General features: G+C 45.2%; 2 protein-coding genes across 2 annotated transcripts in view; both read left to right on the plus strand.

Annotated features, from left to right (window-relative positions):
* The window catches only part of DOCK11 (dedicator of cytokinesis 11), a 235980-nt gene extending 223853 nt beyond the window's left edge, over positions 1-12127 (plus strand). The window contains exon 53 of the mRNA XM_058659209.1: positions 11769-12127. Within this exon, the coding sequence (XP_058515192.1) occupies positions 11769-11913 (145 nt within the window). The 3' untranslated portion in view covers positions 11914-12127. The remainder of the gene's footprint in view (positions 1-11768) is intronic.
* Positions 4665-12473, plus strand: part of IL13RA1 (interleukin 13 receptor subunit alpha 1) — a 67236-nt gene continuing 59427 nt past the window's right edge. Inside the window, exon 1 of the mRNA XM_058659210.1 lies at positions 4665-4968. Coding sequence (XP_058515193.1) covers positions 4890-4968 — 79 coding nt within the window. The 5' untranslated portion in view covers positions 4665-4889. The remainder of the gene's footprint in view (positions 4969-12473) is intronic.

Raw genomic sequence — 12473 nt, forward strand, 5'->3', positions numbered from 1 at the left:
TGGAGTAGTGGGTTAAGTCACTGCCTGCAGTGCTAGCATTCTATATAGGCACCAGTTTGAGTCTTGATGTTCTATTTTAGATCCAGCTCCCTGCTAATGCATCTGGAAAGGCAGTAAGGTGGTAGCCCAAGTGTTTGCGCCTATACCTTCATAGGAAATCCAGAGGGAGCTCCTGGCTCCTGGCTCTGACCTGGCCCAGCCCTGACTATTGCAGTCATTGTCGACTGAACCAGCAAATGGAAGATCTCTGTCTCTCCTTATCTGTGTGTAATTCTGCCTTCCAAATAAACAACTATTTTAAAAACATTTTATTATTTTTCTATTTAAAGATTTATTTTATTTTTATTTGAAAGAGTTGCAGAGAGAAGGCTATATAGAGATCTTTCATCCACTAGCTCACTGTCCAAATTGCACAACAGTCATAATTGAGCCCATCCAAAGCCAGCAGCCAGGAACATCTTTTGGGTCTCCCATGGAGAAAACTGTAGCAGGAAGTGGGAAGGTCCAAACAGCTGAGGACCAGTGTTGTGGCACACTGGGTTAATTCACTGCTCGTGATGCCAGCACCCTATGTCAGAAGGCGAGTTCAAGTCTGGCTGTTTTGCTTCCAGTTCTCTGTTAGCAGACCTGCATCCCATATGGGAGTCTTGGATGGAGTTCCAGGCTCCTGATTTTGGCCTGGTTCAGGCCTAGACGTTGCAGCCATTTGGGGACTAGACCAGCAAATGGGTGAGTCTCTCACTCTCTCTTTCTCTGCCATTCAAATAAACAAATATTTTTAAAAGATCAGGACAGCTAACTTTGGCAGTTGAGGTACACAGGTTCACAGGACTCTAGCCACGCTGGGCCAAAATGAAGCAAAGGCAAATGGCAGCATCATCCCCAAGTCCTCAGGGCTCGAAGGGTCACAGTTAAACTTGATGTTACCTCATCATTTTGATTATGCAAAGCCAAACTGAGAATTTCTTGTTTACTGCAGTTCCTGGATAGCCTTTCATTTGTCTTCATTCTTCCTGCAGACCCAGGCAGTGGCCTAATTCAATTGGAGATGTTCTTTAAAAATACACAGAGATTACAAATAAAACCCTTAATGGGGGAAGTAGCAGAATTCTTAACCCTCTCTGTCCCCTTCAAAAACAGTGTTTTTTTCCTTTTTAAATATGGCTTGATGTTTAGACTTGGGAAGAAAGAAAAGTGACTACCTCACCATCTTACTTATGGACAGCAGGCCAGAGCTAGGTTGGGGAAAAGAAACCAGGTTCCTCCCTCTCCAGCTCCCTCACCCTCTGTTATTTGCCTCACAATGCTCAAAGACACTGAACCTTTTATGGAGTCTCATGACAAGTTGTGACCCCGAGTTTTCTAATCACTTGCTACCATTACTGTTCATTTTATTATGTACTCAATTTGTATGCCAAGCAGCGCCCTTGATGGAACTCAGCCAGTCCCCAGAGGCTCCCACTCCAACTAGACTCCTTAAAAGACAGATGACATCATTATTTTGAAATGCCATTATAAACAGATTATGTATGTAGTAAATGTCAACAAGGGTATATATGTCTGTGGGGAAAGCAGGAGGAAGCTTTGGCTTAGAGAGTAGCCCCACTTATTTGTGGGGCATTTAGCGATAATGGGAACAATTCTCTGTTCTTCAGTTTGATGGTTAACCAAGCATTTTCATAAATATTTTTTTTGTTGTTTCTGTTATGTGCAGGCAAGAATCTATTCTTAACATTTAGTCTTCATCAAGCAATATTCTGAGACTCAACCCAGCCGGGTCCTCTTCCTGGAAGCCTGCTTGCTTCTCCCCCTTGTTTGAACAAACTTTTTTAATCTCAAAATCCTTTGTCCTGTGGCAGCCTCTCAAACTAGACACAGCTCTATATTGTCAAATCAACTTTAAAATTTTTATTTGTTTATTTCCTTGTCAGAGACAGAGAGATCAGCCAGCCACTGATTTGTTCCTCAAATGCCTGCAACAGATGGGGCTGGGGAAAGCATATAGCCAGGACCCAGGAACTAAATCCAGGTCTCCAGTATGAGCTGTAGAGACCCAATCATTTGCTCCCACTCAGGGTCTGCATCAGTAAGTAGGAAGCTAGAATCCAGAGTGGGAGCAGAGGCAGGACTTAAACCTAGGAACTCCAATGTGGAAAGAAGGTAGGTGTCTCAATAATTGCACCAAATGTGTACCCCACAGGCCCGCTTTTATTAAGCCTCTTTAACAGTTCCCTGAAGGACTTAATAAATATTTATTGAACGTTAGTGCCTTACTTCCAAGAGTGGAGGCTTTGTTTTATATATATTAAATATTCCCATGCCCTTTGGGTAGAGTCTAGGAATATTATATCAGCATTTTTATTGCTATGGTTTATGTAATTGCTCTCAGGTGTGTATACTGTATACTGGGTTGATCACACCAAAATATACTTCACATCTATCTCTTAGTTGTGGAAGACGGCAGAAAAATCCCCCCATACTACACTCATGCCTTAATCCCCAAGTGTGTAATGTTTTTGCAAATGTGATCCAAGAATTTTGAAATAGAAAGATTAATGTGGATTACTGGTAATATTTAGTCTAATCAAAAGCATCTTTTAAAACTTTATTTGAAAAGTCAGGCAGAGAAGAGAGAGGAAGAAACAGAGATCTTCCATCCACTGGTTTATTCCTCAAATGCCCAAAATGGCTGGGAGCAACCAGGAGTCTGGAATTACATTCAGGTCTGCCACTTGAATGGCACAGACACAAGTACTTGAGCAATCACCTGCTGCCTTCCAGGGTCTGCGCTGGCAGGAAGCTGGAACTGGGAGCAGAGTTAGGACTCAAATAGGCCAAACAACACCCCACAAGTGAAAAAGGGAAGAGGGCAGGCTAGAGTGAGAGTAAAAAATATGACAAGGGAAGCAGAGGTCCGAGTGGGGCAGCAAAAAGCTGAGAAATGGGGCCTGGTGCGTTGGTCTAGTGGCTAAAGTCCTCGCCTTGAACGCCCTGGGATCCCATATGGGCGCTGGTTCTAATCCCGGAAGCTCCACTTCCCATCCAGCTCCCTGCGTGTACCATGGGAAAGCAGTCGAGGACAGCCCAAAGTCTTGGGACCCTGCACCCGCGTGGGAGACTGGAGGACGTTCCTGGCTCCTGGTTTCGGATCGGCGCAGCACCGGCCGTTGCAGTTACTTTGGGAGTGAATCATCAGATGGAAGATCTTTGTGTCTCTTCTCCTCTCTGTATATTTGCCTTTCCAATAAAATAAATAAATCTTTTTTTTAAAAAAAAAAAAAGCTCGGAAATGGCTGCTTGTAGAAGCTGACAAGTCTAGGACACAGGTTCTCCCCAGACTCTCCAGAAGGAATGCACCTCTGTCCACAGCTGGAAAGGCGCTCAGGGTCTCTTCCATCCTCCGGAACTGTTATAAATATGTGATAAATTACTACATTTGTGGCAATTTGCTACAGCAGTAGTAGGAAACTCATAAGGGTTGTCAATTTTTGTGCCTTCCCAGCTTCATTGATCCTTGTAGGCATCCGCTTTCATGTGTTCAGTACCTATCCTTCCAACTCACCTTCCGCGCTCCAAAAACAAGCCAATAAAAAGCTGGTTGTGTGCTTTAAAAAAAAAAAATACAAGTCCATGGCATTTGCAATGTTTGGTTTGCTTTTTAAATCAGACCCAACATATATATGTGTATACACATATAGTTGGGAACCATGGCTTGCCTAGGGGTTGGGACAACTGAACCTTCACCACCACCACCACACCCACACACACTGAAGTGTCTGGTTTCAATCCACCCTCACACTCTTCATTCCAGCTTCCTGCTCGTGTGGAAGGTGGGAGGCAGCCGTGGCCTGTGTAATTGAATTCCTGCCACCCATTGCAGAGCAAGCTGGACTGAGTTCCTACCTTCTGGTCCCACTGCAAGGATGTGGGAAGTGAGCCATGAGACATAAGGGTTTTTGTTGTTGTTTTGTTTTTTAACTTATTTATTTATTTAAAAGTCAGAGAGTTACAGGGAGAGAGGCAGAAAGGGGTCTTCCATCTACTAATTCACTCACTAAATGGCTGTAATAGCCAGGGCATTAGGGCTGGGTTAGGCTAAAGGCAAAAGCCAGGAGCTTCTTCTTGGTCTCCCACCTGGGTTCAGGGTCCCAAGGACTTGGGGTGTCCTCTGCTGCTTTCCCAGGTCATGAGCAGGGAGCTGGATAAGAAATGGGGCAGCCATGACTTGAACTGCGTCCCTACGGGGATGCTGGCATTGCAGGCCACAGCCTCTTGTTGTGTTACAATGCTAACCTGCCATTTGTTCTTGTTACAAAGCATGGTGCCCACCAAGTTCCCCACTTCATCTGCCCAAGCCCACTCAGTGAAGTAGGGCTGGTAATGCCAATCTTTGTGTCAGAGTTTTAGGAAAGGGCAGAGGCCAAGTGCTAAATATGGCAGGTTTCCAGACTTCCTGACCAAAGTTCTTCCCTAGATGACCCAGCCCTGGTGTCCAGCAGAGCACAGCCCTTGGTACCTGCGGAGCCTGGCAGGATAGCACGCAGACCTGATGGCTACAGGCCCTAGCTCCACCACGCGGAGGGCCTGGAGCGGGCCGAGACGTGGTCTAAGAAGTTCTGTTGGGTCGCAGACCGGGCTCAGGAGCGGCGGGTGGCGAGCAGGCCGCGAGGCCAGGTGCCGGGCGGCGGGGAGCCGCGGGAGCCGCCGGCGCCCCGCCTTCCACCCGCGCTCGCGGGCTCGGGTTACCTGCGGCCGGTGGGCGGGGCCGCCTTCCCGTCTGCGCCGGCCCCTAGCCTCCAGGGCGGCCGAGTCGGGAAGTGGGAAAGGGAGCGGGGGAGGCGGAGACTGCCGAGGCTCCAGCCCGGCCGGGCTCCGAGGCAAGGGGCTGCATGGAGCGGCCGGCGTGGCTGTTCGGGCTGTGGGCACTGCTGCTCTGCGCCGGCGCTGCTGGGGACGCCGGGCTCACAGGTGAGGGCGACCCCCGAGGAATGCGGCCAGAGGCGCCGCGCCGGCGGGCGTCTAAGCCAAGAGGCCCACGAGGGTTCCGCGGGGCCGGGGCGGGGGGCGCGGCGCAGCTGCCCTTTTGGGGGGCTACCCTGACGACACAGCCCTGGTTCGTCGAGCGCAGGTTTCCGCGCTAGGGACCAGGACACTCGCCTTCGGTTCCAGGAGGTTGGGAGAGACAGGAGCTGCGGGGTTTTCCTGGAAACCGGGCGCGGTTGCGGAGCGGGCAGACGGTGGGTTGTTGCCCTACTTTCCTTGCGCAGTCGGGAAGAGCCGACCAGGCTGGTGGCCCAGGGCAGGACCCAACCATTCCCGCGGCGTCCGCGGGTCCGGGGTTCCGCGTCAGGAGAGTCGCCTGTGAGCCCCAGGACGGGGTGAGGAACCAGCAGGGAAGGCCATCAAAGTCCGAGTGGCCGGTCTCCTTGCTCAGTTCTCTGAGAGGTAGTGATAGCCAGTCCCTGCGAAAAAAGGACCTGAGAGCCGAGTCACGACCTCCCCGACCTCCCCGGCCTCCAGGGAATTCGATATTAAATCCAGAGTTGCATTCTAGCAGATCCTTGTTCCCTCTCTTCCCTCTCTCTTTAACAAACTTTGTAATTTGAGATAATTTTAGATTCATGAAAAAGTTGCAAAATTAGCTGAACTAGTTCCTGTGTACCCCACACTTGGTGCAGTAACTTTTAATTAAACAACCTGGTCCAGTGGCTGTGGAAAATTGAGTGTTAATGACTTTGTCAGGCCCAAAAACTGGCACACGTAAACTTGGAGACATTTTTTTGCGTGACAAGGGTAGCCTTGAATTGCATAGATTTTGTTGCACACAGATGTGCTATTTGCCTCTTGCATTTTTACTAATGTGCTGTGTTGTGAAAATCAAGTTGGAGTGTTGGTTATGGAACCTTTGTGCTCTCTGTTAATTTAACCAACTACGTGTACGTGGTCTGCTCTGTGCCAGGTAGTGGCTTGGTGGGCTTGGGGTGTAGTAGTATACAATAGATGGAGTGCCTGCCCTGTGAAGCTGAACATGCCATTGGGGAGGAGTGGGATGGGGTAGGGTATAAAATATATACTATGTTACATAGTGCTAAGTATTTTTTTCTTTAATTTTAAATTAATGGTTAGCAGATTAGACATGACTAAGAATGCGGTGACATGTGCCAACCCCCATACTAAGTATTAGGGAGAACAGATAAGTTTTTATAACAATATTGATTGATTTGAAGGGGCGTAAGGGAGGAGTTACCCAAGCACTTGGGCCATGAATTGCTGCTTCCCAGGGTTTGTTTGAACAGGTAGCTGAGCGGGATTCAGTCCCATTTGAGGCACTCTAATATGGGAAGTGGGCTTCTCAAGCAGCACCTTAACTGCCACCCCTGGGAAGAGTTGGCATGAAAACGCCTCACTGAAAAGGAGCTGTCTGCGTGCAAAGCTAAGGGAGGCCTGAAGCTTTTTGGTGGATGAGGTGTCTGACTTATACAGTACTGACTCCGGCTTGGTAGGTTGTTGGAGAGCCTTCGCAGTGCACAGCATAGGCAATGTCTCCAATTTACCCCTCGTTCAGTCGAAAACCTCTGAGTTCCAGAATCCTTTGGCCGTCCTGCCTTTCAGAGGCAGGCAAGGGGCTTATCTAAGGTCCCCCATCTCATTAGTCTCCTGATTTTCACAGTACTCCTGCAGCACCCTCCTTCCTACGGATTCCTACCCCCACACACCTGAAACAACAGCTTGGCCTTCTCAGCAACAATGGAAACCTCCACTTAATTTTGTCACAACTCTTTGTTTGTAGCCTAGTTAGAATACAGAATACAGAATTCAGAATGCAGAAACTGTTTTACCTGATTAGGAATATTGGTAGAATTACATTGAGTAATGATGAGGGGAAAAAAAAAACATTAAATGTCTCAAGTCAGGAGACGGGTTTGGCAGTTACGGGCTGCAGGATGCTGGGCTAACGCTTTGCCTCCTGCATTGCATGTGTTTGCTCTCGCCTGCAAAGTGAGACTGAACTCAGTTCTAAGCACTCTTCCAGCTCTGATCTGTTGAGTGGTTCTAAAAATGATTACATTTATCAGTTTACTTTGCTCTGTTTAGATCTATAGTCCATATTGTGGCATGTGTTAATAAGAGCAACTAGAATTTATTATAGGGTTTGCACACTGTGTGTGGCAGATTTCTAAGTGCTTTGTTTATACAAGTTTATTGAATCTTTACAAACACGCTAACCCATAGGTGCTGTTGGGAGTCCTGCTTTGTTACGTGAGGCAGCTGAGGCACAGTCAGGCCAAGCTCCATGCTCACAGTTGCGTAGCTGGTGAGCCCTTCACCCTCTCTACTCAGTACTCAGTGCCTGTTCTGGTACAAACGAGGAGAGTCCTTGGCTGGCAGCAAAACCCAATGCCTCCCAGGGTAGCAGGGCAGGACTGGGTACAGACCCTATAAAAGGATGACGGTGTTTCCAAAAGTGCATGGAAATTGAACCAAAACGGGGAGGAGGACCTTTTTTATTTGTTTTGTTTTGGTGCAAAGTTTGCTGAAATCCATAGGCATCTTTTCATGAACTTTTGAAGATGCTCTTTAATTGCCAACCATTTGTTAACAAGCAAATGATCACATATTGGAGATTATAATAGCCAGGCTGTAGTTCAGCTATCCAGTGATGATGACATTCAAAGTAGAGGAAATTTTGAGTGTTAGTAGTTTCAGGAAAGGGGTAAGTGAAACTTGAACTTAGCCCTTCGGACTGAAGGAAATTTGAGCAGGTGGAGAAGTGGCCCTCTCCCTCGCCACTGCATGAGGGATGGCAAGAACAGAGACCTGAAAAGGTGGCTGAGAGTGCTCCTTTGTGGTCAGCAAGAAGCCAGGCTTGGCAGGAAGGTGCACTGGCAAAGTCAGTCCAGGCAGAAGAGCTTTATTTGCCCTAGAAGGCCTGGAGCGAGCAGAGCAGGAGGGAAATGGTGCTAGAGCAGAAGCAAGCAGGAAGACTTGAGTGAAGGGGAGCCTCGAGTGGGAAGCAACACAGGAATCTGTGGTGTTCCTGGTCTGCACCAGCAAGGTGGATTGTGAAGTCATGTCCAGGACCACGGCTTACTGCTGTGTTTCTGCTGGGTTCTTGCTGGCACAGGGCAGGATAGGGCGAGTAAGTGCATTTGAGTTGATTAAGAAAGATGTGGCAAGAGAAAGCAGACAAGAGTTGACTGAGTGGATGTGAGGAAAGAAGATGGGTGACTCATGTGTGACTCTTGTGATTTCCTTCACTTTTCCCGAAATGGTCATGACTCTGCAAGTTCCTGGGATCGGATAAGAGAAAACAAAAGCTATAAGCTAAGAAAAAAAGTTTTAAAAGTAAAGAGAATTGATGAACTCGTAATGCAAATAGAGTGTTGTGCTAGATGATCACACAGACTGATACGGTTTGAAGATGAGCTGAGTCCTTTCCTCCTTCCTGCTAGCCTTTCTAAAGTCATTGGTCAACCCCCCAAGAAATGGGTGAAATGAGGTGTTTAAGGAAAGCTTGTCAGGTGAAAGGGATACTTGTTCTCTCTCAAAGACTGTGGGTACCAGTCGATTTCAGGGAAACCCAAAGCAACTATTTAGTGGTGTTTTATATGTTAAAAAAGAAAGCAGAACTGGGGCTGGTGCAGTGACTGAGCAGGCTAATCCTCCACCTGCAAGCACTGACATCCCATATGAACCCTGGTTTGTATCCCTGCTGTTCCGCTCCTGATCCAGCTCCCTGCCTGTGGCTGGGGAAGGCAGTGGAAGATGGCCCAAGGCCTTGGGACCCTGTACCCACGTGAGAGACCTGGAAGAAGTTCCTGGCTCCTGGCTTTGGATCAGCACAGCTCTGGCTGTTGTAACCATTTAGGGAGTAAACCAGAGGGTGAACAAGATCTTTCTCTTTGTCTTTCCTTCTCTGCATAAATCTGCCTTTCAAATAAAAAGAAATCTTTATAAAAAGAAAAAAGAAAGCAGAGGTAAAACATAGCGCTTGCTCTGTGTAGGTGCTGTTGTAAAATTTTGCTGTTACTAACTCATGTAATGGATATAACAACCTTTTGTAGTAGCTTACTACTATCATTCTGATGTTACAGATGAAAAAAAAAAGAACAGAGGTTAAATACCTTGCCAGCTAGTAAGTAGCAGACCTAGGATATGAATTGGAGTAGTTTGGCTCCAAAGCCTATATTCCTAATCTACTACATTTTTCGGAAATTACTTATAAAGAGCTATTAGTGACATTGAGAAGGAGCTGGTGCTGTGACATAATGACTTAAAAAAAAACCTTAAAACATAGCCCTTTAAAAAATGTCTAGAAACCTGCATTGTGGTGTAACAGGTTAAGCTGCCATCTGCCGTGCTTCTGCCGTGCTGGCATCCTGCATGGGCATTGATTCCGGTCCTGGTTGCTACACTTCCAATCCAGCTCCCTGCTAAAATACCTGGGAAAGCAGCAGAGAATGAGCCAGCTGGAACTACATGGGAGTTCCAGAAGATGCTCTGGTCTCCTAGCTTTGGCTTGGACCACGCTGGCTATTGTGGCCGTTTGGGGAGTTTCCCTAGCACTCACTTGCTGAGAAGATTGCCTTTTCCCTGTTGAGTGGTCTTAGCACCCTTGTCCAAAATCATTTTATCATATATGTAGTGATTCACTTCTGGGCTTTTTACTCTATCCCATTGTTGTAGATATCTCTCTTCATGCGCTATACCATCTGTTTTGATTATGGTAGCATTGCAGTAATTTTTGCAATTACTGGGAGTCCTTCAAATTTATTCTTTTTTCAAGATTGTGCTGGCTATTCAGAGTCCCTTGGTGATTACGTATGAATTTTAGGATGAATGTTCCGATTTATGCAAAAGCATATCATTGAGATTTTGATGGAGATGTGTCATTTCACCTTGGGTTGTGTTCACATCATTGTTGAAGTATTCTAAAACATGGACATATGGTGTTTTCCCACTTATTTAACGTATAATTTCTTGGACAAATATTTTGTAGTTTCATTATAAAAAACTTTCTTCTCTTCTACTTGGTTAAATTAATTTCTAACTGTTCATTTTTTTAGATACTATTGTAATCGGAATTGCCTTATAATTTCTTTTTCAGACTCTTCATTGTTACTATAGAAATGATGACTATTTTTTGTATGCTGAGTTTGTATCCTGCCACATTGCTAAATTAGCTCTATTTGTGTGTGTGTGTGTGTGTGTAACCCAGGATGACAATATAAAATCATATCATCTATGAATGAAGACAATTTTGCGTCTTCCTTTCCCAGTTGACTGTTTTTGTTTGTTTTTCTTGCTTAATTGACCTGGCTAGAGCTCCTGGTATTATGTCAAATGGAAGTGGCAAAAATAGGCCTTCTTGTGTGGTTCCTGTTCCTGCTCCAGTTCCTGGTGTTGACTGTGATGTTTGCTGTGGAGGTGTTTCATATAGAGATGTTATTATTTTAAAGTAGTTTCCTCATAGTCCTAATGTGTTGAGAGTTGTTAGCATGAAAGGGTGTTGAGTTTTCTGAAATGCTTTTCATGCATCGGTTAAGATGATCATGTGTTTTTCTCCTCCTTTGGTTAATGTGGTGTATTATAAGTGATTGATTTTTGTTTGTTGAACCTTCCTAGTATTACAGGAACAAATCCTAATGTATAGTCCTTTCGATATGCTACTAAATTTACATTGCTGGCATTTTTGTTGAGGATTTATGCAACCATCGATATTCATGAAGGACATAGGTCTACAGGGTTTTAAAAAAAATTTTATTTATTTAGTTGAAATGCAGAGTGAGAATGACAGTGAAAGCAAGAGAGATCTTCATCCACTGGTTTACTCCCTAAATGGTCACATCAGACAGGACTGGGCCAGTTAAAACCTGGAGCGTGGAACTCTGTCCTGGTCTCCCACGTGGGTGGCAGGGGCCCAAGCACTTGGCCATCCTCTGTTGCTTTCCCAGGTGTGTTAACAAGGATCTGGATAGGAAATGGAGTAGCCGGAACTTGAACACAGTGCCCATATGAAATGCCGGCACCATAGGCTGTGGTTTAGCTTGTTATGCTGTGGCACTGACCCCCATGGACTTTTTAACCATAGCATTAAAAAGTTTGTTTATAGGCTTTTATCCATTTATTACCATTTCCATTTTTATTGGCAGAGAATAATTCTGTATCTTTATGGAGTATGGTGTACATTATATATTGATTGCTTGAGCTTTTTAGGATAGGTATTTCCATTTTCTTTAAATTTTCCATGTTCCAGTTCTTCATGCACTTTTAAGATGATGTTTGATAGCCTTTGTCTAGTATCTTAATCATAAGATCTTTTTCAGAGACCATTTTTCTTGATTGACATTTTTCCTTTGGTTTTGTTTTCATATATATATATATATACACACACACACACACATATATTTTAAATGCCAAGTGTTTTTGTTGTTGTTGAAAACTTGGCATCTGAATCTAATGTGTGCTAACCCAAAAAAATCAAGTTCTCCCCATTTTCTAGCATTTCTGGGTTTATCTCATTACTGTTTTTGCTTATTTTTATTGCTGTGGACTGTCTGTGTTGAACAACTTATGGTAAGACCAGTAACATGTGTGATTACTTTCTAATTGTTCCCATACATACAGTTGATTTTGAAGGCCCTAATCTTTGTTGTCTAGCTCCCAAAAGAGGAAAAGGAGGAAAATGAAGAGTAAGGAAGAGCACCAGTTCTTTAAGTCCCCTGAAAATCACTTCAGCTTGGGGAGGTGCTTGTAACACTGGTGCTGATACTACAAGAACCACTAGCCATTTTACTGCAGCAACAGTGGCCAGTCAGATTACAGATCATTAATACTTGGAGGACAAAGTTCTTTCTGCTCACCCTGGCTCTTGCAGGTGTTTCCAAAGACCGTGTGCAAGAGTTCTTGTAGTGGAATTGAAACTGTTGGATGGATGACTACTACTGTACTAAGAGCTGAAATTGAGAGGCCAGCACTGTGGTGTGGCCGGTAAAGCTGCCATCTGTGGTGGCAGCATCCCATATGGGTGCTGATTCCAGTCCCTGCTCCGATTCTGGTTCAGTTCTCTGCTAATGCTTGGGCTCTTGGACTCATCTAGAAGACCTGGAGGAAGCTCCTGGCTCCTGACTTCGAACTGGTCCAGCTCTGGCTGTTACGGCTGTTTGGGGAGTGAACCAGCAGATGGAAGATCTCCCTGTCTTTCTCTTTCTGTAACTTTGCCTTTCAAATAAAGAATAGCATTTTTAAAAAGCTGAAATTGATTGAAGTTAATCACAATTTGCAGTCTAAACCTGCCTCTAGAAATTGACAGGTGTCTGAATGAACTCTAGAGTTCTAGGTTAGTTACATCACACAGATTTTGCCAATTAATTGTTGTCTAGGAGGAAAGACAGATTCCTAGTGCTTCCTACTCTGCCATCTTCCAAAAAATGTGTGTTTTCAAAGTTGTAGGTATTTTAAATTTTTCTGGT

This window comes from Ochotona princeps, chromosome X, assembly GCF_030435755.1.
Source record: "Ochotona princeps isolate mOchPri1 chromosome X, mOchPri1.hap1, whole genome shotgun sequence".
In the NCBI taxonomy this organism is placed as follows: Eukaryota; Metazoa; Chordata; class Mammalia; order Lagomorpha; family Ochotonidae; genus Ochotona; species Ochotona princeps.